The 25,852-nt window shown below is 31.7% G+C and overlaps 3 protein-coding genes and 1 long non-coding RNA gene across 5 annotated transcripts in view; 3 read left to right on the top strand and 1 right to left on the bottom strand.

Moving 5' to 3' along the window:
- LOC143254190 (uncharacterized) overlaps positions 1-25,852 on the top strand; it is a gene marked incomplete in the record, with an annotated part of 711,062 nt that overhangs the window by 226,442 nt on the left and 458,768 nt on the right.
- LOC143254204 (uncharacterized) overlaps positions 1-25,852 on the top strand; it is a 301,500-nt gene that overhangs the window by 132,318 nt on the left and 143,330 nt on the right. The gene's annotated exons all lie outside the window — the stretch shown is intronic.
- Positions 4,169-25,852, top strand: part of LOC143254189 (uncharacterized) — a 53,996-nt gene continuing 32,312 nt past the window's right edge. The window contains exon 1 of the mRNA XM_076508985.1: positions 4,169-4,210. Within this exon, the coding sequence (XP_076365100.1) occupies positions 4,193-4,210 (18 nt within the window). The 5' untranslated portion in view covers positions 4,169-4,192. The remainder of the gene's footprint in view (positions 4,211-25,852) is intronic.
- Positions 21,507-25,852, bottom strand: part of LOC143254202 (uncharacterized) — a 79,240-nt gene continuing 74,894 nt past the window's right edge. For both annotated transcript variants that reach the window (XM_076509004.1, XM_076509005.1), the window contains exons 4-5: positions 25,276-25,403; positions 21,507-21,775 (exon numbers count right to left, since the gene is read on the bottom strand). In XM_076509004.1, coding sequence (XP_076365119.1) covers positions 25,391-25,403 — 13 coding nt within the window. In that variant the 3' untranslated portion in view covers positions 21,507-21,775; positions 25,276-25,390. The remainder of the gene's footprint in view (positions 21,776-25,275; positions 25,404-25,852) is intronic.

Here is a 25,852-nt window from a genome sequence, read left to right as displayed (position 1 = left end):
GGCGCATTTAACACATTTAATTTAATAATAATGTTGCTACTTCTCTTTTATATTCCACTTCAATAAGTAAGAAATATCCAAAAATGTTCAGGTTCAATCACTTATTTCAAACCTAATACAAATCGTAGTTAAACGGTATGGTTCAGAAAAGGTCGGAAAATTTAAAGAGGATCAATGATATATCTATTCTCCACACTGTACCTTCATATTCTATTATTTCATATTTTGGTTATTATGGAAGACAAGTTAAAATGCTAAAATATTTATTTCCGTTTTTGATTTGTACAATGGTTTTGTGATGGGACCTTTGCTCAAATTTAAATATTTACGAAAGATTCTGCAGAAATGACATAAGAATTAATATTTTAAAAAAAATTTACGTATTTCTTACGTTTTGGAAAATTTCATATGAATTTTGTTTCGGACTATAAAATTGGCATTCCAGGTTGGGTCAAGATCGGTCAACTCGTCAAGAAAGAAATACGTTGATAGACAAACCAAAAGTTTTACACAAACTGTTATAAAATATCTTGTATACATATAGATATGAATTTATATTTATATAGAAATAAATTTGACTATTATTTAATAAACATACAGGGATACGGTGTTTCTGAACGTTTATATAGAGAGTTTTCTGAACAAAAAAGTACATTTGGCAAATAATCTTACTGAAGTTTTATCGTTTTCGTGAGGTTAGTATATGATTATGTCTGTCAAAGGTCTCCATGTAGAATACAGGATGCAGATAGCATTATTGTAAAGTTCTGGTAGAAAACTGTTATTAACAGGATCCGTCAATGAATATTTCTATGCTTGAAGTAATACGTAACAAAGTTTTGTAAATGGAGACCTTAAGATGTAATTGAGAGGTAAAAAGCGAGAGAGGAATGTAACTTATCTATGGATTTCCAGTCTTTTGATACAAAACGATTGTTATTTTGTATGTTCCATATTTCGTTTTTCTCCAATCTTCTTACATAAGTACTGATGAACTCAATATTGAAATTCTCGGTGAACAGTTTAGTCAATTTGAAAATGTTTTACAAAAAGATTAAAAGAAAAATAGATGGTTTTCAAGACGTTGTTTCAGAGAAAAAAAGATTCTAAACCAGTAATTAACTGATGTTTACTGAACCTTGAGAGTTTTAGTGAAGTTTGAAAAATATTCTTGAATCATAATTCAATAACAGTAACCAATTGTTTCTTACTTTACAATCAAAAAATATTTCCACATAATATAATCAACGGTTCTTTTTCATAAAATGATAAGACTTCAGGGCTAACTGAAATTTCTTCTTAATATAATTATAAATTGATTAAAAGTTCAAGCACCACATTGATTACTTGGAATGATGTCAAACATTCAGTGCACGTCAGAAGGAATTAGAAAATTAAAACATTTTCTCTAACATTTTGTAGCTTTGATCTATCTTCGTTTCCAAATGCATCTGAGAAAACTCCAAACATTGCTTACGTTTTTTGTTATTAATGAAAAACTATTAAGTAGAAATTTGTGTATTAGCTATTTTGTTACTTGCTTGTATTGGCCTTAAGTATGATTGCGTCATATCACTCAACTATATAAATGTGTAAACTTCTAGAATACTTTTAACATAACCAACTAAATTACAGTTGATATCAACGTTTTTGATATCATTTATACATTTATACATATTAACAAATGTTAAGTATGTAATGAGAAACATAAAGGTCTCAGTTCAAGTGTTTTCTAAGTGCAAAGCTACACAGAGGGTTATTTGCACTTTGTCCACCATATATAACCAAAACCCGGTTACTAGCGTTTAAATTCTCTAAAAACACCGAAAATTCATTGGAAGAAGAGAAATCTAATAACAAATGTTCTATCTTAACTAAATATCGTTTATCTTAGATATTATAGTTTTTAATTAATATTTGATACAAGATCGTTACTGAACATAAAATTGCTGTTCCAGAATTTGTTACATGAAATTTCGTCATATTTTCCGAACCAATGCATCGAAACCAACTTGACAACTCACGTAAAACTATTTCTCTAACAATATTAGTTCTTCTCGTAATCAAACTATTAATCGAACGTACTGTGAAAACGGTATATTTTTAGCAATTATCCATTTATCTCTTGATTATATAAAATTTCCTTCTTCAATAAAAATCATGCCCGTCTTAATTTCTAGTGGTTCAATACTCACATTCTTTACCGCCATGTTTACACTTATCTATATAATAATAACCGTAGTAAACCTACAGATACGTCAACTACTAAAACATATAAAGACAAGTGTCTTATAATCACACACTCATATTTATATAACTTATACAGTAATTACTATATAAATCCTATATTTTCTTCGTAATTCTAATTACAGCTATGCATTTAACATAACATATTGTTAAAAGCTGGTAGTACACAATTAGTTGAGTCTCTAGAGCTAACATTAACTCTATTAATGATCACTTCTGGTTCAGTTGGTACATGATCGCGTCATGTAATGTTATAATCATGGGTAACAGTATCAGCTTACATTGTTGTAGGTGTTCTTCACATGCTGTCCTTGGGTACATGGATTTTGACGAAACTAGACAGGCTTTACGTCGGGTAATCTATGTCAACAATTTCATCACCTAATATACGGCATTAACGTCCTCTAACTTTTAATTTTCTATCTCGGCTTTACTTATCTCTTCATCATCATAAGATAAATCTAGTTTATTCGAGTAATCAGATTCAACCTCAATATTTTTTTTGTCAATCATCAAGTTTTCATCAGTCATATATTCGTTCTGATAGGGTTTCCTTTCCTTCAGTTTCTTTAATCTTTTAACACGTACCAGTTTGCTTATATCTTTCTTCAGAAACATAATGATAAAAAATGTTCATTCTGGTAAACGAAATAATAAATTGAACTAAGTAAGAGTTTGTTCTCTTCCTGATTTGTAAACAATTTTTATGTGATGGAAAAAATGAATATTAATTATGATCTTTGCTTATCTTAATGATGGAAAATCTACTTATAAAACTTATAAATCTACTTAGGCATATGTAATATTGCAAAAAATCTAAAGAACAGTATTCAAAACTCCTTATGCAATGATATTATTGGGCTACACTCTCACCCGACGTTAACAGATCAGTTTTAAAATGCAATTAGTCAATTCTCCAAGTACGTTAATGGGATATGAAGTAAGACTGGCTGCAATAAAATCTTTCTTTCATAATATTGCTTTTTTATTAGATACTATGACATCTAACGACCTATTTTTATTTTAAGAAATGAAAGCAGAAGCTATCAACCTCATAAAGTACAAAATTGATGCTTTACTACCTCTACTGTCCGAAACCATTACTAGATGTGATTTTATCATAATTTTAAATTAAAATCTCATCACTCGACAGGCATTTACTATTTGAGTAAAACTAGATAGCGTTATATTCAAGAAACTTTTCGACCGGAAACTTGCTTTTATCAAAATGAATTTTTGGCAATTCCAGTCGCAACATGAAATATTTTTATTGATCTATTTTCGTCGTTTCATTTTTAATAGTTATTTGAAATAGTATGGAGGAACGAATTGTTTGGCTTCACTTTACGTTAACATTCCCATATTTCCTGCATTTTTGCAGTTTTATTGTGATATAGGAAAATAGTATGACATTTTACTGTCGAGTTATATTCAGTATTCTGAATTATATTCAGTAACTTCTGATCTTAATTAATCAAGTGAATAATAGAGCTAATTGAGAATAAGATTTATACTTATTAATATCGATAATATCCGATAAGATCTAGGTTATTTCTAAAGTAGATATCAAGGTAATAATGTAGAATAATTACAATAAAAAGTGAATAAAAAGAAAACTGATACACATTATAACATAAATTTGTACTTCACATGAAACATCAGTGTTTGTTCTATTAATTTCTCAACCGTTGCATTTTCTGTATAGTTCCTCGAACATTTTCAACAAATAGAAGAGTTTATCATAAGAGTACCACAACCACATTGAACGAACATTATATGTATTGCTGAAAGCGTGGTTCTTTTCAGACCTGCTTATATATCTGTGGCCTTCAGTATGATTGCGTCACATCAGTACATTACGTAAATACGGAAAGTTGGAGAATGCTTTTAACATAACCAACGAACTTACAGCTGAGATCAACGTCTTTTACCTTATCGCAGTCTAATGAAGATGAGAACGGTGGTAAGTGTTCTACAGTTTATTCAATAAGTTAATTATCGGTTAAACTGTAACACAACTCACCGAAGACAAGTAGTTGTATTTGTTGCATGGTATAATTTCAGTGTGAGAAGAGGCACTTTTCTACGCACACTAATATGAGATAATTAGATGCAATTTAATTATGTTCATAAGAGTATATGTTTGTTTGAGTGTTTTTCTTGTAGCAATGCCACATCGGGCTATCAGCCGAGCCCACTGAAAGGAATCGAACCCCTGAGTTAAGCTTGGAAATCTGTAGATTTACCACTGTACTTCCGAGGGGCGTTCATAACAGACTTGATCCTTTAATTATAAAAACAAATCTTAACAAGAGTACTATTATTCTTAATCAATCCTTCCCATACTAAACATTAGATTTTTCCTGATTTGTTACGTAAATTACGTCATATTTTCCCAATCTCTGTCATCAAACTTAACACGACAACTTACGACAAAAATATTTCGAGTGATATTAGTTTTTCTCGTGATACAACTATTAATCGAACATACTGTGGAACCGATATATAATCGAAAATTATCCACGTATCTCCTGATAATATAAAATCACTTTCTTCAATAAAAATCATACCTGTCACTCAAGTCGTGTATCTGAGGATTGCTGGTTCAAATCCTTGTTATATAAAACATGCTTGCCCTTTGTTTGGTGAAAGTGTGGCCCAAGAGTTTCAAAATTCGTGACTTGAGTAATGTTTTATTTATTAATGTGAATATTATAATACATGATTTGAGAATACCTGGTCTGGTCTTTTAGTAACTATTCGTCACTGGTTTGTTATTTTTTGGAAGAAACTGCTGTGTTAACTCTAATTTTCCAAAATTGTTGAATATTTAAAAAAAATTGCTGCTTTCTGATGGTTAATAATGTCTAAGAGCTTAAAATTTATACACCTTAAGAAACCTATTGGGATTGAAATGAGAGAAACATATAGACCTTAGGTCAATTTGTTTATTTAATGGAAAGCTACAAGGCTATGTGAACTTTATTTATCGCATAGAAAGTACCCCAGATATTAGCGATTTAAGTCACTAAAGTAATCAATAAGCCATTAGGAGAAGAGAGAGGACTGTTTATTTTATGCATCACAAGTAATCTTCAGTTTTATTAAAGGGTAAAAATGGAACATTTTAACTCCTACTTTAAATAAATGGAATAGTGTTTGTGATATATTATTTGTTACACAGGATTTCACTGGTATTTATAGACGTTTGTTATAAAAATATTTAATCAAAATTAAACTGATATACAGAAAAAGTATCTCTATCTATATATATGCAGATAAAAGTATAACGCATATTGAAACCGATTACAACAGTAATCAAATAATTTATATTTGTCTTAAAATATGAACCTCCTCAAACTAACAAAGATAAAGTATGCATAATATAAATCTGGTTCAGTCGAATCATCAGATTCGATTTTAAATATTTTCTTTTTTGTCAGTCTTCTGGTTTTCATCTGTCATTTCTTCGTACTGATGGGGCTTCCTTTCCTTCAATTTCTTTAACTAATTGTCAAGTAACAACTGTTTGTTTTTCACATCATCAGCAGTTTTCTGATAAATGACAGTCTTCTGATAAATGAACCAGCTCTTGCCAAGTTTTCTTATCTTTCTCACATGTTTGAGAGATCATATCCAGCAAATTACCGTTGATTTTTTCTGCTAACAGTGTAGCAGCTGGATGTAAGGCAATTGTTTCTGTTTTTTTGGGCACCTAAGAACTGAAAAATGTAATACATTAACTTGTAAATGAAGTGACTATTTCTATCTGTCAGTAAGTACTGAAGTACACCGTGTATAGCCAATACTTTATTCACAAATGCCTCAGAAATCGTTTACTTTTTGATGAGGCAACCTTATTGCATCATGTGGTGGTGTCAACATGTCACAGTTTCTTCCTTGTTCCACTTATTAATGCAGTGTCCTTACTTTCCATAACCTATTTAGTGACCTTAACAGAGTCAATTAATTACAGTCAAAACGCTAAACGTACAGCGGAAGCTTTCTCAACATGTTTTATAGAATCATTATTGTTGTATAATCATCACTGTTTTATTCACGTGTGTACTGATACGTCTCCGTATGCTGTCAGCTTTAAGGGGAGAAAGTTATACGATAGATTAAATAACATATTTGTTTTAATGGTCATAATTTTGTAAGAAAACTAAATTTTGATATATAATTTTATTACAGGTTTTTGTTTTGCTTTTGATTGGTATGGACGTCATTATAGGAAGCTGCATTATGAAAGAAAATAACTAAAGAAACCAGAATTTCCACGATGGTTTCGGTGATCATGGAAACAAAGGGGAGATAGGAGCGGTAATGACAGACATGGGAGTAACGGTGATTCAATTTTTATAGAAGTAAGAAAATAAAGAAGACAATAAGAAAGGGTTAGAAAGAGAAACAACCAAAAGCTTAGACATTAACATTGGCCTGAAAGGTGATGGAAGCTGCGACAGCAGTTTGGGATACGAAAGAGTATTGGATAGTGAACTAATAATGAATGACGGTCGAAGTTTGAATGCAGCAAATCATAATGGCAGAGAATAATTGGCTACAGCTAATTCAGGTGATAATAAATTATTAAGTATTTTAAACTCTTAATATAAAAATATTGCAAAATTTCACTTTTCTTGTAAGAATGATAACAATTTTACTATCCAATTCAGGAATAGAAAATTGAAAGAAAGTAAAATGATTAAACATTTTCTAATTGTTAGATAGAAACTTATTGATTGACTAAATATTATACTCAAGTGGCACAGCGGGATGTCTGCAGATTCACACCAATGGAAACTAGGTTTTTATATTCATTGTGGGCAGGCACAGACAGCCCACTGAGTAGCTTTATAACCTGAACTGTGAAATAAAATAAAAAACTGTGAATTGAAATTAAGTTCGATTTTTCAGAATAGAAAATAAAGTGTAATTTATACTTAAAAACATCTTTAGAGAACTTGCTTGTCTGTGTGTTTCTTTTGTACCAGTGACACGGTTCAATACGGAATTACATGCTAAGTGGTGGGTAGTTTTTTTAGAATATATATTCAGTCTGACTCAGGAAAACCTGGGCGTTAATGTTATATCACAAAGATATTGAGAAAATAAATCAACAATCAAACGAATTACCAATTCCATGGGCTGTAGAAAAGCAAAGGCTATAGAAATATGTTTCAGTAAATAGTAGAAACCATACGAATAAGTTTCTGTGAATAGCATAAAGAATAAAAATATGTTTCTGAATATAATATAAACAATACAAGGAAGTTCCTGTAAACAATATGAACTACACAAGTATGTTTTGGTAAATTGTATAAAATATACAATGTTTGTGTAAATAATACAAGCTAAACAAAAGTGTTTCTGTAAATAATATGTACTAAAGTAGAATGTTTCTGTAAATAATATATACTAAAGTATAGTGTTTCTGTAAATAATATATACTAAAGTAGAGTGTTTCTGTAAATAATATATACTAAAGTAGAGTGTTTCTGTAAATAATATATACTAAAGTAGAGTGTTTCTGTAAATAATATGTACTAAAGTAGAGTGTTTCTGTAAATAATATATACTAAAGTAGAATGTTTCTGTAAATAATATATACTAAAGTAGAATGTTTCTGTAAATAATATATACTAAAGTAGAGTGTTTCTCTAAATAATATATACTAAAGTAGAGTGTTTCTGTAAATAATATATACTAAAGTAGAGTGTTTCTGTAATTAATATATACTAAAGTAGAGTGTTTCTGTAAATAATATGTACTAAAATAGAGTGTTTCTGTAAATAATATATACTAAAGTAGAGTGTTTCTGTAAATAATACAAGTTAAACAATAGTGTTTCTGTAAATAATACAAGTTAAACAATAGTGTTTCTGTAAATAATACAAGCTAAACAATAGTGTTTCTGTAAATAATATATACTAAAGTAGAGTGTTTCTGTAAATAATATATACTAAAGTAGAATGTTTCTGTAAATAATACAAGCTAAACAATAGTGTTTCTGTAAATAATACAAGCTAAACAATAGTGTTTCTGTAAATAATATATACTAAAGTAGAGTGTTTCTGTAAATAATATATACTAAAGTAGAATGTTTCTGTAAATAATACAAGCTAAACAATAGTGCTTCTGTAAATAATATATACTAAAGTAGAATGTTTCTGTAAATAATACAAGCTAAACAATAGTGTTTCTGTAAATAATACAAGCTAAACAATATTGTTTCTGTAAATAATACAAGCTAAACAATAGTGTTTCTGTAAATAATATATACTAAAGTAGAATGTTTCTGTAAATAATATATACTAAAGCAGAATGTTTCTGTAAATAATACAAGCTAAACAATAGTATTTCTGTAAATAATACAAGCTAAACAATAGCGTTTCTGTAAATAATACAAGCTAAACAATAGTGTTTCTGTAAATAATACAAGCTAAACAATAGTGTTTCTGTAAATAATATATACTAAAGTAGAATGTTTCTGTAAATAATATGTACTAAAGTAGAATGTTTCTGCATAAACTGTGATAAGAGATTCTCTCCCTACTCACAGATAATTATAACAACTAACAATAACTACGTTAATATGTGTATATTTCTAAATTAAAAGTTTACGGTCAGGTTTTCCAGACCTCTAGTTCTCAATTCTGTGCTTTTTATACTTTGCTTTGGTCAAGGTTGAGACAGACCAGCGTGTAGCTTTGTATCAAAACAACAGAAACATAAACTAAATAAAACTGAGTTTGTAATGTGTATTTCACGTTCAATACTAAAAATCTCATATATAATACAATGGAAAAGTTTCAACAAAGTAAATTTGTAAGCTAAACTTGTGACGTATCCATGATGTAAACTTTTGTCACAAGTTAATCAAACAAGTATGGTTTCTTATTGTTACATCTTTTGGTGTTATTAATTACGTGTGTTAATATCAACAATGTATGAATTGATCTATTTATCATTTGGTCAGTTTTAAATTATACAAAATTATCTGATATTTTATCATTTTTTGTTTAGGAAAGTCTTTGTACTTGAATTTAAAAGTTCAGTTTTTACAAACTTGTTTTGTTTCCTTATACTGATTAAGATATTTTGACAAAAATATTTCAATAACACAATAAATTTAATTGGTTTATTGAAGAAAAAATACCACGTGTAGGTTTGTGATATTTAGATTCATTTGTTGATACCATAGTGTAATGGATTTCAACTTCTATACTGAACAAAGGTTGGATACATGTAAAGACAGTGTCTTGTTTATCATGAACAGTTTTTTATCAGAAACGTAATATGTTTGAAATCATTTAAAAGAACTGACAGAGATGTAAGAAAAATGATAATGATAGATTAGTTTAAATGTAAAGTAAATAAAATTATTCATCCTTAGTCTAAATCGTTTTGTTTAGCTTGAGTTAATAATTGTAACGGAAATGACAAATCATTGATTCATTTGGTGAATATAGTCAACATAAACATCATTTTACTTTTATTTTGACAGATACCACTCGAGAAGCTTCACGGGAAATTCAACATAATTCCTCCTGTTTGTTGTTTTATACGCTTAGAAGATTTGTCACAGTATTGTTTTATTGGGAATTCTGTTATACTGAATTTGAATAACTTACTAAGAATCATGTTATCAATTTACATTTCACTAATAATGTCCCATAATGATATTTGGTATCTTATCATCAAAAAATAATGTTAGTTTAATTATCTGGCGTTACTCTACGAAGAGGACTGCCACAAATACAACTATTTGTCTTCTTTGAGTTATGTTGCAGTTTGTCCGGTAATTAACTTATAGAATAAACTGTAGAACACTAACCACTGTTCTCATCTTCATAAGACTGCGATAAGGTAAAAGACGTTGATATCAGCTGTAAGTTAGTTGGTTATGTTAAAAGTATTCTCCAACTTTTCATATTTACATAATGTGGTGATACGACACAATCGTACCTAAGGCCATAGCTGTGAGTAACGAAACCTCTATGATGTAACTTTATACTCATTGATTTTTTAATCAAACAAACGTCGTACTGTATAATTAGTTTTCTATTCAGATATATTGGTAAACGAATATAAATAAACGCCATAAATTTTATAGTAATGTTTTTCATTTTATTTTTGATACTGATGTACTTTCAAAGTCCGACATCATGACAAATAAAGTTTATGGTATTTATATCGTTAGTTCATTCAAAAGTAAATTACAGAGTTATTTGTTTCTCTTCATTACAATCTGAATTATTTTATGTGAGAAATTTAATTTGATTTCTATTTTATCACTTTATTATTACTCATTTATCTATCATATTAAAACTTTCCTTTTGTGTTTAGGTTAGATACAGTTACGTTATGTTATGTGAAACTTATTTTATAACAACTTTTTCCAGTTGGTATATCATGTGTGATTAACAACTCAAGTTCTAGTTAAATACGATTTTTATGTAAGTGATAGTTTCATTTAACACCTCTTTAATATTGCATGAATAGTCCTGAAATTATTGCAAATGTTGAATATACCAAATTTCTAAGTCATTCATACTTGATTCGTAAAGTATGTAATGTTGTTCTTTTGGGGTTAGTTTCACTTTATTGAATATAATGTCTGTAACATATATAATTTATAATATCTATACTGTATGTTGTATCAAATGGTTTACATAAAAAGAATTCAGCAAACTATGTTTGCCGTATATAAACCGGTCTGAAAAGGAACGTTTGTCAGAATTGAATACTACATGTATATAGTGTAGTGTTAATATTTTTATTATAAACTCTTCTACATATTGAAAATTCTTAAGGAACTATATGAAAAATTTAAATGTTAACAATGTAGCAAGTCTAACACTAATATCTCATGTGATGTATGAATGTGTGTTATAATGTTTATCATTTTTCATTTTATTCACTTTTTATAAGAATTATTAGCTTAATATCTTTGTTTGGAAATTACAAAGATATTATGTGATATTTTACATATTACGGTTAATAATAAGTAGAAATCTTATTCTTAATTAGCTACATTAATCACTGGATTAATTAGCAAATTCTAATCTACATTTGTTGATTAGAACAGAATTAAGTGAATATAATAAAAGTATTTGACTTTCAACAGTTTCAATGAATCTTATTAAACTGGACAATAAAATGTCATACTGTTTTTCTGTATTGAAGTAATAATATAATGTAGCTGTGCAGGAAGTCTGGAATTGTTAACGCAAAGTAAAGCCAAAATGATCGTTCTTTGTCATTGTTTTTCGTTATGTGCCTGTCCACGAATAATATCTCAGTTTAAGATCATGATAAAATCACATCTAATGATGATTTCTGACTGTGGATGGCAGTAAAGCATAAGTAGTGAATTTTAATTAATCTTACAGTCACTGATAAGATTTGTTAAAATAAAAATAGGTTCATAGATGTCACAGTATCTAATTAAACACTGTTGATGTCACGTGAGTGTGTGACCGAATAATATCACTGCATATGGAGTTTCAAATACTGTTTCAAAGTGTTTTTGCAATATTACATAGGCCTGATAATTTAAATGAAATACAAACTATTTTGGTTTTAGAAAATGTTTAAAAAAACAGAAAGAAAACAAATTCTGACTTAGATTCAATTATTATTTCGTTCATCATGATGAGCATTTTTATTATTGTTTTTTAAAAGAAATATAAATAAACTGAAGAAAATAGAAGAACATTGATGAGAAACGAATATGAATTATTTTTCATCTTGGTATGTTTATGTGAGATATTCTTTTTTTATTCTTGAAACTACGTGTTGTGGTCAATCTTTTGTTTATCCACCTGGTGTCAAGATGATATTGTTTCTTAATCCAATGTTCAAGAAGTACGTTCCTGTCCCAATCACAAAAAACTTGAGTTCAGGTTAATTTTTATTACGCTTTGTCAGCTGAAACTTTCATGCTTTGTTGTTTGAATCTTTCAAAAAATATGAAACTCTGTATAACTTGATTGTCAAACTTATAACATACAAAAACTTTTAAGTATCCACAAAGTAGCCAATGATGTTCTTTGTAATTGTCCTTATCAAAAAGAATTTCAAGATTTTCGTATGAACGAAATGAGCAATAGGAAGAGATAAATACACAATATTACTATTGTGTAGAATACCTTTTCAGACTTCTTTTGGAGGAATCAATGAACAATCGCAACTCACTCTGCTCATTTACTGCAGCACCTGGTGTTGGAATTAATTGTGCAATATTAGTGCAATAAACCATTGAAACTTCATTAAAAAATAAAGTATTAACTGTTTCTCTTTCTTTCTGTACCAGTAATGTGATGTCCCTAGAGAAAATAAGCTCTTAGTCTGAAACCTATAACCCATAATCCCTGGGGAATCTTTTAAAAGGCTCAAATCTATTACTAAATCAATATATTCATCTTTTGTGCAAGGCCCGTAATGGCCAAACGTGTTAAGGCGTGCGACTCGTAATCTGTGCGTCGCAGGTTTGCATCCCCGTCGCAACAAACATGCTCGCCTTTTCAGTCGTTAGGGCGTTATAGTGTTACGGTCAATCCCACTATTTGTTGGTAAAAAAGTAGCCCAAGAGTTGGCGTTGTGTGGTGATGACTAGCTGCTTTCCTTCTGGTCTTACACTGCTAAATTAGAGACGGTTAGCACAGATAGCCCTTGAGTGGCTTTGTGCGAAATTCAAAAAAACAAAACAAACCTTTTTGTGAAAACCTATGATTCCACAGAAGTTTCAGATTGAAACCACTCACTTTTATCATTTCAATTGACCAGATCTCAGTAAAAAGATTCACTTACGTGCAATTACATTTGACACTTTTGTAGAAATATGAAAGTGATAGAGAAAAATGGTTATCATTTCTCGATTCAACGACCAGGAATTACTGTATGACATTTGAAAAATGTAAGACAAAAATTCATCGCAGGTCTCTGCTAATCATAAATAGTAAAGAAGGGAAACTTATTATGCTATTGTAATAATAAATTATGTAAAGAAAATGAATCATGAAATGATTATGTTTCTTCGGTATGGAACGCAATACATGTTTACCCAATATACCAGTTCATTATACTTTGTTGTTTATCATCTTATTATTAATCCCTTATAAACTGAAACTACAAACTAGTTTAGTTTAATTTTTATTTATCACACAACTTCATGGTGTCGCTATTAGTTGTGTATTTATAACGATTTTCCAATATTATAAGTAGGGTTCTCATATGGTGATAAAATCTTAAACATTTTGTTTCAGAAAGTTTATTTTAAATAATAATTTAATCCACATATCTGAAAGTGAATTTCATTATGACAAGAGAACAACACAAAAAGAAGTTTATTCCTTTCATACTATATCACAAATAACAACCAATTATATGTAAATTTTATTATCTTTTGGGTATCCCTGTGGTGGATTATACTTGCATTAGATTAATTTAACATTCGCATTAATTTAGAAAAAAAAACACATGTAAAAGGGAAGACCAATATGAAATATAACAAAAAAGGTAGAATGGAAAGTTAGCCCTAACGAAAATCAAACACATTGAGACTTGTAATGTTCTAATCGTGTGTGTGTGTACGTTTCGGTAAAACATTGCCATCGTCTTAAAAGATAAAACAATCACTCTTCAGGTGTAGGCGGATCGTAATTCGAAAAGCTATCTTTAATATTCTTTATAGCTAATAACAAATCTCCTATCTTAAGAAGATATCATCTAACTTAGTTGTTATAATTTTTTACTAATCCTAACTGTAAGATTCTTAATAGAAATAAGATAGCTGTTCCTTGATTTGTCGTATGGAATGTTATATTTTCCGAACCACTGTCATCGAAACTAAAAAGATTTATCGAACGATATGAGTTATTGTCGTAATCAAACTACTCGTATACACTTCAAAAAAAAGAAACGCAAAAGGGATATTTTTTATTTTAAAGAGAAATATATGTAATAACGTTACAAGCTCAGAGTATGTGCTGTTACACGTGTTAAGGCACTTATTAAAACAGAGGAAAACATCGGATCTTTCGCCAAAACGCATTCGTGTTCAATAAATGTGGTTGAGAGATCTGCATGTTCTGCAAGTACAACATGTGCAAAATCCCTATAAAAGTGACGGGTTCTCGGTTTCCATAGCTCAGTGTTAAGCCATCGACACGCAATACAGTTACGCCAAGACTGACTGAAGCACAACGCAACAACGCCATTGGTCGCTTGGAAGCAGGCGAACCTCAATTCAGATGTTGCCAAAGCTAAGAATGTCCACCCAAACACCATCAGAAGGCTATGGAATCGTCACCAACAACATGGATCAACTCGTGACCGTCCACGATCTGGCAGACCTCGTGTGACCACGCCCGCACACAATCGCTACATCCGGTTACGTTACCTTCGGGAAAGGACCACCACTGAGACGTCTACTGCCTCAACCATACCAGGGCTGCGTAGGAATTCCGATCAGACTCTACGCAACCGTCTACGAGATGCAGGAATCCGACCTCGATGTCCAGTCAGAGGCGTCATTCTCAAACAGCAACATCGTCAAGCACGGCTGCAGTGGACTCGGGCACATCGGGTATGGCCTCATCGACGATGGAGGCATGTTTGGCTCAGCGATAAATCATGTTTTATGCTTCGTAGGCAGGATGGAAAGACCCGTTTTTACCATCGCCGAGGTGAACGTTTTGCAGCAAATTGTGTGCAGGAAGTTGACAGATTTGTTGGTGGCAGCGTCATGATGTGAGCTGCCCTCGCCTACAATGCCATAACAGACCTTTTGCACATTCGAGAGAATCTTACGGCTCAACGATACGTCGACGAGATTCTTAGGCCCCATGTGCAACCCTTCATGGTGAACGTCAACGACGTTTTTCAACATGAAAACGCCCTTCCTCTCACAGCTCGACTCACCACTGTCTTCTTGAGACACAACAACATCAACGTTCTTCCTTGGCCCTCCAGATCACCAGATTTAAACCCCATCGAACATCTTTGGGACGAGTTGGACAAACGTCTGCGACGGCGACAACCTCAACCGCAGACTCTACCTCAGCTTCCAGCAGCTTTGCAGACTGAGTGGACAGCCATTCCACAAGATGTGATTTGTCATCCCATCGCTTCCATGGGCAGGAGTTGCCAAGCAGTTTTTGATGCTCACGGGGGCATACTCGATATTGACGTTGAGTGACGTTTAACTTCAACTGGTGAGCGTGTACTTCGCCTTTGCAGACTTTGGATGTTCAGCAGTGAAAGTGGAAAGTTTCACACATGTCATACAGAACTACCCGGAATAGTCTTGTTATCAATTTGTCTCAAATATTGCCTTTTGCGTTTCTTTTTTGAAGAGTATATTAATCGAACGAACTGTGGAAACGGTTTATTTTGAAACAATTATCCACTGATCTCCGTTCAATACTCACCGTTTTTACCGTTCAATACTCAATACCGTTATGTGCCGCAATGTTTTCCAGTTCACATAGGATAATGAATATATAAAACTGCAGATATCTCTACTAGTAAAACGTATAAAGACAAGTGTCGATAATCACACACACATATGTATATAACATATACAACAATGTTTATACACATCCTATATTGTCCACTTAATTCAAATTTCTGTTTCCATATGGCTTAACATATTGTTAAAAGGTTATAGCACACCACGTGTTTCTTCACTGGAGCTAACACTAATTCAAAAATTCATATTTCATCTTTGTTTCCGTGTTTTGCTTTAGCTGCCACTTGGGTAGAGCGCTCAACTCCTAATTTGAGGGTCGAGTGTTCGGATCCCTGTTACAAGAAGTATGCTCGCTTTTCAGCTTGGTGGACGTTATAATGTTACGGGCAATCTCATTATTCGTTGCTAAAAGAGTAGCCCAGGACTTAGGGTGGGTGGTAATGACAAGCTGCCTTCCTTCTGGTCTTATACTGCTAAATTAGGAATAGCTAACGCAGAAATTCCTCGTGTAGCTTTGCGCGAAATTCCTAAACAAACTAAACTGAACTTAGCTTTTTTATATACGCTTAAGAGGCTCTAGTGCAGGGGTGTGCAACAGGCGGCCCCCGGGCCACAACCCGGCCCGCCAAGCCATTTAGTGTGGCCCTAGTTGTTGTAATCTAACCATGTGGCCTGATCTGTAATCCAACGCAAATGGAATATTTTTAAAAGCATCGATCCTACGGGATTCCCAGGCTTCGACTCGACAAACTTCTAAAATTATCTTTGCTAGAGAGGAGCAGGCCGAATTCGATTGGTCGGCCTCCTTAGGGCATGAATAGGTGACGTGCACTAGCACTATTGTTACGACTCAACGTCATGTCCTGAACCTCGCCTTCGCCCGCTGGCGACAATTTTCCCTAACCTCTGCTGTCCGTCATTCATTATTGGTGAAAATTTTATTACCTTTTACAGTTACTACAAGAGATTGAAGGTAAATTGATTATTATTTAGCATATTGTTGTGACTTTACTGAATTTATTAAAATTTTTGCTTTCAGATGCATCTGATTCTATGTACAGTGTGACCTCGTTATTCGCGGGGGTTACGTTCTTTACCATCCCGCGAATAGCGAAAAACCGCGAATATTGGACGCAGTTTTAAAACGTATATGTATGCGATTATATACTATATGAAATGCTTCCCAAACACTAATGATACTTATACTCATTGATGCAGTAATAATGTAGCAATATTGCATACTGTTATGTATTTCACTAAATTGTACCGTGCGTTACCGGGCTGTGCTTTGCCGTTTGCGTTGTTGGGGAAGCTGAGGCAGTCAGCCAATAGCAGTCCAATCTTGTTTGGTGAAGACGACAATTGATAAAAACGGCTTCATGGAGAGCAAACGTCAGAATGTGGACTTCTTGAGCAATGAGAACTGGCTGAATGACTTAGCATTCCTCACAGACATTACACAGCATCTGTCTGATTTAAACTTAAAACTACAAGGGAAAAGTCAACTTGTGAATAAGTTGTTTGAGCATATTTGTGCTTTTGAGAAGAAATTGGAACTTTTCCAGGTTCAGTTGAGAAGAGCCATATTGACCCATTTTACATGTCTTGCAACCAGGAAACTGGAATTTCCTAATCTGGATTGCACCAAATATGGAACCAGTGTACAAAAGCTGCGTGATAAGTTTGCAAACAGATTTCCACTTTTCAGACAAACTGAAATTAGATTGAAATTGTTCGTTCAACCTTTTGATTTGGCAGTGGAAGACAGTCCTGATGATTGCCAAATGGAACTCATTGAACTGCAGGCTGACATGGACACTAAAAGGAAATTCTCTGAAAACAGTTTGCTAGACTTTTACAAACTCTGTGTACGTGAAAAGTTTCCCAATTTGTCCCGTCATGCACAAAGAATTGCCTCCCTTTTTGGTAGCACCTACTGCTGTGAGCAATTTTTCTCCAAAATGAAGCTCATCAAAACCAAATGTAGAAGTCAGCTGACTGATGAAAATTTGACCAGTCAGTTAAGAGTAGCAACCACTTCTGTCAAAGCTGATATTGACAAGATCTGCAAGGACTCTAAATTTCAAGTGTCGCACTAAAATGATCACTCATGCAAAAATATAAAATATTATTGCTTGCATTTTGAGAATTTTTTTAAATTTATTGTGCATGTACACGAATAAGCTTGTTTTTTAAGTGGCCCCGCTTGATTGATGAAGTTGGTTATATGGCCCACCGACGAAAAATGTTGCACACCCCTGCTCTAGTGCATTCATTTCTACGTATCAATGTTAGTTATTTTAATAAGAAAGGTGTATGTTGTATCATACGTCATATTCAATGTAACCGCTGAAATAATTTGTCCTTTTGAAAGTTTCGATACTTATATTATAAATTCATTACATACGACATTTACTTATGTTGATTGTGGTAGATTTTTCTCACGATTGTTTGAGGTTAATCACAAAGCTACGCAAAGGGCTATCTGTGCTTTGCTCACTACGTGTATCAAAAGCCGGTTTCTAGTTTTGTAAGTCCGCAGATATGTCTCTGTGCCACTAGAGGGCGATATATTTCATGGAAACAAAATAACTCATTAAAAAGCCCACTTTAATTATCTTGGTGTTGAAGGGAAACCTACCAGGCAGTAGATTGGGGTCTGCAAAATATTAAACAGAGGTACTTTTACAATTATTATTAAATTTAAAAACGTTGAAAATGTGAAGACGAAATATATACAGTTTAACGAAATATCTATTTGTTCGTATTTTTAGGACTAAACAAACTTAGACCTCCTTCTCAAGTTATTAATAACAAGCAATTTTTCAACTTTACGAGCTTATAACAAGCCTAGCATGGCCAGATAGGTTAAGGCGTTCGATTCATAATTTGAAGGTTGCGGGTTCGCATCCAAGTCGCACCAAAAATGCTCGCCCTTTCAGCCGTGGGGGCATTATAATGTGACTGTCAATCCCACTATTTGATGTTTAAAGAGTAGCCCAAGAGTTGTCAGTGGGTGGTGATGAACAGTTGTCTTCTTACTTTGCTAAATTATGGACGGATAACACATATAGCCCTTGTGTAGCTTTGCGCAAAATTAAAAAACAAACCAACTTATAACTATTTGTTATTTAATAAACTTCTTTAATCAGTTCATGGCATACATTGTTTTATTTTTTATTAATGGATTGTACTCATGTGTGAATTAAGATAAAGTTTTCTTTGAACCTCTACGTTGTTATTTTTTGGAATATTTTCGTTAGTTTGTATTAACGACAAAACCGTAGGTAAAACAAAAATATCTTCATAAAATTGTTCTTTCATCTCATTATTGTATGTAATCTTTCAAGTTTCTAAAATAAAGATTTTCGTAATTCTTCTTAGGTACGAAAAAATAGGATTAGACGCACCTCGATCCTGAGACAAGATTATAAGAAGGTTACTGTTTCTAAGACATGACGACTAAAATAATTAAGGTTGTTCAAAAAAAACACAAACACACACACTACCCGTTATAAACCTAGTGACGTCATTAAACAGGGACAGCAAACGAAACATAAATATATAAGTGAACATTTATTCATTCACAAAAATGTTTTGTTCCTGTTGACATGAACCCTAACCGGATTGTGGTGCTGGACTGTACAGGACAGTTCAGTTGGTTGTTTGAAATTATGTACAAAACTACAGAAGGGTCTACTTGGGATATGCCTTCCACGAGTATCGAAACGTTTAGTATCCTGGAACATTATATAAAATATAATTGGGGATTAGGGGGTAGGATGGGTGGTTCTTCTGCGAAAAGGCCTAATATGTTATAATTTGTACGCTCTCCTTTTGATAAAAAGTCGTTTTTTGTATTATCATAAGAAGATATGTCTCAAAAAAATTCAAACTCAACTTTTACAACGAAGTGTATGGATTCTAAGAGTGTTTTATGTTCTAACGTCAAGTATTAAGAATGACAGATTTAGTTTTTCGGACATTGCAATAATTTTATTAGAATATGCAGATGCTTTTACTAAATCAACAGGCCAGTCTAATAAATTGTGGCAGAGATGTTTTGAAATGAACCATATGGGAGTATCGTATAATGAATGATATTACTTTAAAGTAACACCTAAAACTTTGTGTGTTAGGCTTAACTAAGCCTGTTAAATTTGACTGAGCCTTCACATTTCACAAAATTAAAAGCAAAGGTTTCACACAGTGCCAACACGTTATTTTGAACGAAATCGAAACTGAAGACAAGTTGTTTACATAGATATCAGTTATCACACTGAGACTTCCTTCAGCTCTCCCTAGTGCACTCTAGGCCATTGACATTCTTCTAAACGTCTAAATGTATTCGACCCTTAAACGCAAACGAGATGCTGAAAACTTCATGTCTCAAGTAACATCAATAAAGACTGTTTTTAAATGAAACTAAAATTAATTTTCTCGTGTCTTCCAAAAAAAAAATGAGATCCTAACAAACATGAAACGCCTTTGGGCAATGTTTCAGACTTATTTGTACACGATTCTTTTCAATATGATTTGCATTTTGAAGAGTATATGGTTTGGAACTGAATTAGAAATACAATTATAATTTACGTCACAAATGACGTCAAAATACGAGAAAAAATAGCATCGAATTATCTCAAAGATAAGTCATTTTTATTAACAAATGTGTTTTTTTTCTTGGTTTCTAGCAACACTTAAACATAAGCATCAACTGAATTGCTATATAAAGAGAGGAACAATGAAGTTTAAAACAACTTAAAATCGTCAACTGGTGATCTAAATCGTTAAAATCATGTTTATCAAAATCGAACAAACTCAAGATAATTTCAACTGGTTTATAAATCCATTTGAGTATTTCAATATTTTTATTTCTGAGAAACAAACTGAATGCATAAATAAAAATGTTAAAAACAAGAAAAAAATCAGAATTTATACATTGTTAACCATATAACCCTGATGTCTTGAGTGTTCAGATTAGATTTTAACATGAAACATTTGTACATAATAATCCGTGAGTTACTTTAAATAATTAATATGAGTTCATGAGGGATGAAATTTTGAGGTCAAAGGTCAAGAATTCTGGTCTCATTGAGGCAAAGTAATATAATAGTTAAATATTATATGAAGGTTAAACATAGATTATTTTAAGCGTTTGGATATATATGTTTATGGTTTATTTTTGTTACCCGTTCTAAACATTATACTGAAGGGTGTTTTTATCACTGGGAGATTATTCTGGGGTCAAAGAGATTATTCTAATTGATTTTATTATTGTAGCAGTTAAATATTGATTTTCTTTTGCTTGCTTAAACAGAAGATAAGTGAATAAAACTGACAGATAAAAGAATAATTTGACACGTCTAAGGGAACACGTTCTGGTTTAATTAGAAGTGTCAATTTATTCTTTATTATTCTCTGTCTAATTCCAACCCCAGTGATACACCGGTATGTTTGCAGATTTACACCACTAAAAAACCGGTTTTCAATACCTGTAGTTTTCAGAGCACAGATAGCCTGTTGTGTATCTTCCTGCTTGATTCCAAACAACAAATAATTATTAAGGAAAGGAAACATTTCTTATTTCTCTACTTACCCTGAAAACGAAAATAATATGGAAATAAGGAAAATAAATTACTCCTATGTAAATGTTATTTTATAAACACTGAAGCATTCATTTTTGTCCACGTGACTAATGTAGTTGGATTAACCTTAAAAAGGCACTTGCAGTAAAGTGTATTAAAATGTATGTGTTGGAAAGCTGACAATGAAAGGCGGATAATGTATACTGGAGTAAAATAACAGTGATGACATGATTAAATTTTCGTTTTTTTATTTTTCGAAACTTTCCGAAAATAATGTTTTTTTTTAATTAATTTTTCAGAGTAAAGAATTTGCTTAATGACCGAGTTCATTATCTAAAGGCTTGAAAATCTATTTAAAACTGTTTGTACGTATCAATTAGTTGGACACTTGCCCATTGGAAATATCTTTTTCTTTTTTTCTTCTTCTGTGAAATGTGATAGCTGCGTCAACGACTACTTGTTCAAACTGCGCAACGAAAGAACACAAATTGAGACGAACTAAAATAGCTGATTGAGAAACTGGAATATGTACATAAGTGATTAAACAAATACTGTTAGTAACATTAGATAAATGAAAATAACAAACAAACAATCTTTATTTCTTTATGAAGCTGTAATAAGCTTATGCTGCTTTTGTTTGCTGTTCTATATAAAGTTTTTACATAATATATATCTGTTTTTCACTTACTGTGGGTTTCAAAGTCTGATTTTTAACGTTATAAGCTATCAGAATTGAGCAAAAGGCGATGTGGTATTACTAATCATAACATTAATATAAACAATGAATAAAAAAAATCTTCATTTCCCTCCAAGTAAAACAAACGACGTAAGTTATTACTTTTACGCTTTTTTGGTTTTCTAATGTTTAATTCTTTATTTATTATTATAAACAAACAATATAATAAAGATGTAGCAGTTATAAGCAAATAACAGCAAACAAATCTATTTGTTATAAACAAAGAATATAATACAAATGCACCAGTTATAAGGAAACAACAAAAATCAAATCTCCTTGTTATAATAACTAATATAAAGTAAATCTACTTATCATAAAGAAACAATATAAAACAAATATATTTATCATAAAAAAAGAATATAAAACAAATCTACTTATCACAGATTAGTAATATAAAACAAATATATTTATCATAAACAAACAATATAAAACAAACCAACTTAAAGATCTTTATTTCAAAGGCATTAAAACAATGTTTGGTGACTTTTGAACACAAGCACAAACAATGGGCGATCTGCATTCTGTACACAGAGTGGAACAAGGCCCTGAATTTTAGCATTTTAAGTTGAAATTTACTTCTAACAAACATGCAACAAAAGAAGAAAATTATGATGACCCACGATTATGATAATTATAAAATTAAAAGAAAATAGTTAATTGATGAAATATACGCAAAACAGAAAAAAAATAGTCAAAGACAAGTTCAATAACAAAATTATCAGAGTGACTAAAGGCTCTCAAAGTCTCAACATATGAATCATAATTCATATTGTACATGAAACACGATACAGGTGAAAAAACGTATGTAACAGTTAAAATTCCCTTGTTATATCTCGACTCGTAATCTGAGGATCGCGGTTTCGAGTCCACATCAAACCAAAACGCTCGCCCTCATCCGTAAAGATGTTACAATGTGATGGTCAATCCCATTATTCCTTGGTAAAAGAGTAGCCCAAGAGTTGGCGATAGGTGGTGATGACTATCTGCCTCTGTCTATCTTACACTGCTAAAGTAGGAACGGCGAGCGCAGATAGCCCTCGAGTAGCTTTGTGCGAAAATTCAAACCAAACCAAACCAAACCAACCCTTGTTATATGACATTCACGGTTCTAGATAGTTTTGTTAGCCTCACATTCACAAGTTTCTTGACCTTTATAATAAAACTCTCTTCAACTTGTATTGCTCAGACAGTTTTGTTCGTCTGAAGTATGGTATCAAGATATGTTTCAGTTAAAAACTATTGCTAAAAGAATGTAAAAAATTACCTTACTTTATATATATATAATTTACTTAATGCGACCTGTGATTGATGTGAAAGACGCTTAACGTGGCTTAATTAAAGTTAAGGTTGTAAAGTTCATAAGACATGTATATAATAAAACTTTTGAGGAATTACATAGCTGTATTTATATCAACATATCTATGCTAGTGTAATGTGTTAGGTTTGGTTTGTTTTGAATTTCGCGCAAAGCTACACAAGGGCTATCTGCGCTAGCCGTCTCTAATTTAGCAGTATAAGACAAGAGAGAAGGAAGCTAGTCATCATCACTCACTGCCATCTCTTGGGCTACTTTTATACCAACGCATAGTGGGATTCACCGTCACATATTAACGTACGGTTGAAAGGGCGAACATGTTTGGTGCGGTCGGAATTGAAACTCATATATACATTTACAATGAATTATAATAAACTGGATTTAGTGAGAACTCCGCATACAGTTGTGAAGAAGCAAAGAGAAAAAAATTAACGGATCCATTTCTTGAAATACCTGACAAACGTATGATATTCACATTATTAGACCTTTCCACACGGTTGTGAAACAATTGTTGTGTTTGGAGCTGAACAAACATCAGTCAAGGTCATGCTTTGCTCGGTGTAGTTCTCTGTTTTGTTTAACGCAATTGATTCAAATCTATTCTTCACAAAATGGGATATGATATTTTTATAATTTTGAGTACTTGAGAAAAAACAACTTGTAACACTGATATAACGAACTTTTTTGATGTGTTTTGAATCAACCAGTGTAGCTTGAAATCACTACTTACTAATTATGTTTAACAGCATTTTAGAAACCATATTTATAACAACGTGTTAAATATTGAACAAAAGAGATTTAATCAGTATACGGGGATAAAATACAACAAGTCTACATAGTTCCATTATTCGAACATTACAGCTCGAGACCGTAAATAAAACAATGATTATTGGTCATCACCTGCTGTTATTTTAATAACTAAACCAAAAATGTTCAATAATTTGTATTGTAAGCTATTTGAATAAAGAACGTTTTGCTATATATACAGAATGTAATAGCATTCTTATATCACAGGAACATCTGATTTCAAAGCTTTAAAACTGATTACCGAACTATAATATTACGTAAATAACATTTCTGTGTAAGAGGAAAAAATGTTTTATTTTTTATAAGACGTGGAATTTGATGATCAACATAAGTATAGAATAAAGTTAACAAAATTAGAGAATAACCAGGCATACCTGTATATAGCTTTTGTTTTAAATTAAGCACAAATCTACACAATGTGCTATCTGTGCTGTGTACAGCACGGGTCTCGAAACACGATTTTTAGCGTTGTTAATCCGCAGACATACCACTAAGCCACTGGGAGACCAAATGTATATATCTTTCATTGTTATTTCGCCAGACATTTCTAATACTGTGCAAATGTTTCGCATATCATATCCAATACTTATTTGTTGTTTATTTTATGTTGTTTTTTTTTTCTCTTTAGCAATAACCAAACAATCTGATTATTGAAAATCACACTAAATAATTTATCTACTCACATGATTTGATATGCACACGTAAATAATCTGATGTTCATACGGATTTATATACATGCGTAAATATTGTATCTAGTCACACTGAATGATTTTAACACAATTTGATATTCATACTCATGAATAGACATTATCAAATCCAAAAGTTTAATCTATTGTTAAGTTGTAGAATATTTATTTAAACACTGAAACATTCTTTACCGTTAAAACACGAGTAGATGAGAATGATCACATCAGAGATCGGAACCTGATACTTGTTATAAAAACAAATAAGTACATTTTGTGCTAGGTGATTTTATAGAAGGTCACTTTTTGTCTTCACTAACTCAGGAATATGTTTGACTAACAACAGTTCACAATTAATAACTATGTACAGATACGGAGTAAACAAAAAAAGAAACCTTTTATAAATGGTATTACCGATATCTTACCGTTTTCTTGGAGCCATTATTACAATAAATTTGGTAAAACGTCTCCGTGTACTATACAGGATGAAGATAGCGTTACAGTGATGTTCAGGTTACAAAATGTTGGTAGCATAATACGTCAAGGAATGTTTCTATGTTGGCAAAAATACATAAAGTTTTGTAAATGGAAAAGTTATTCAGAGGAAATAAGCGAGAGAGAAATGTAACGTATCAAAATATTGGTAGCATAATACGTCAAAAAATATCTCTATGTTGGTAAAAATACATAAAGTTTGTAAATGGAAAAGTTATTCAGAGGAAATAAGCGAGAGAGAAATGTAACGTATCAAAATATTGGTAGCATAATACGTCAAAAAATATCTCTATGGTGGCAAAAATACATAAAGTTTGTAAATGGAAAAGTTATTCAGAGGAAACAAGCGAGAGAGAAATGTAACTTATCAAAATATTGGTAGCATAATACGTCAAAAATATTTTTATGGTGGCAAAAATACATAACAAAGTTTTGTAAATTGAGAATTGAAGATGCTATTAAGAGGAAACAAGCGAGAGTGAATTGTAACTTATCTATAGATTTCCA

Source organism: Tachypleus tridentatus, chromosome 6, assembly GCF_004210375.1.
Source record: "Tachypleus tridentatus isolate NWPU-2018 chromosome 6, ASM421037v1, whole genome shotgun sequence".
Taxonomy (NCBI): domain Eukaryota; kingdom Metazoa; phylum Arthropoda; class Merostomata; order Xiphosura; family Limulidae; genus Tachypleus; species Tachypleus tridentatus.
This window is presented reverse-complemented; position numbering and strand designations above follow the sequence as displayed.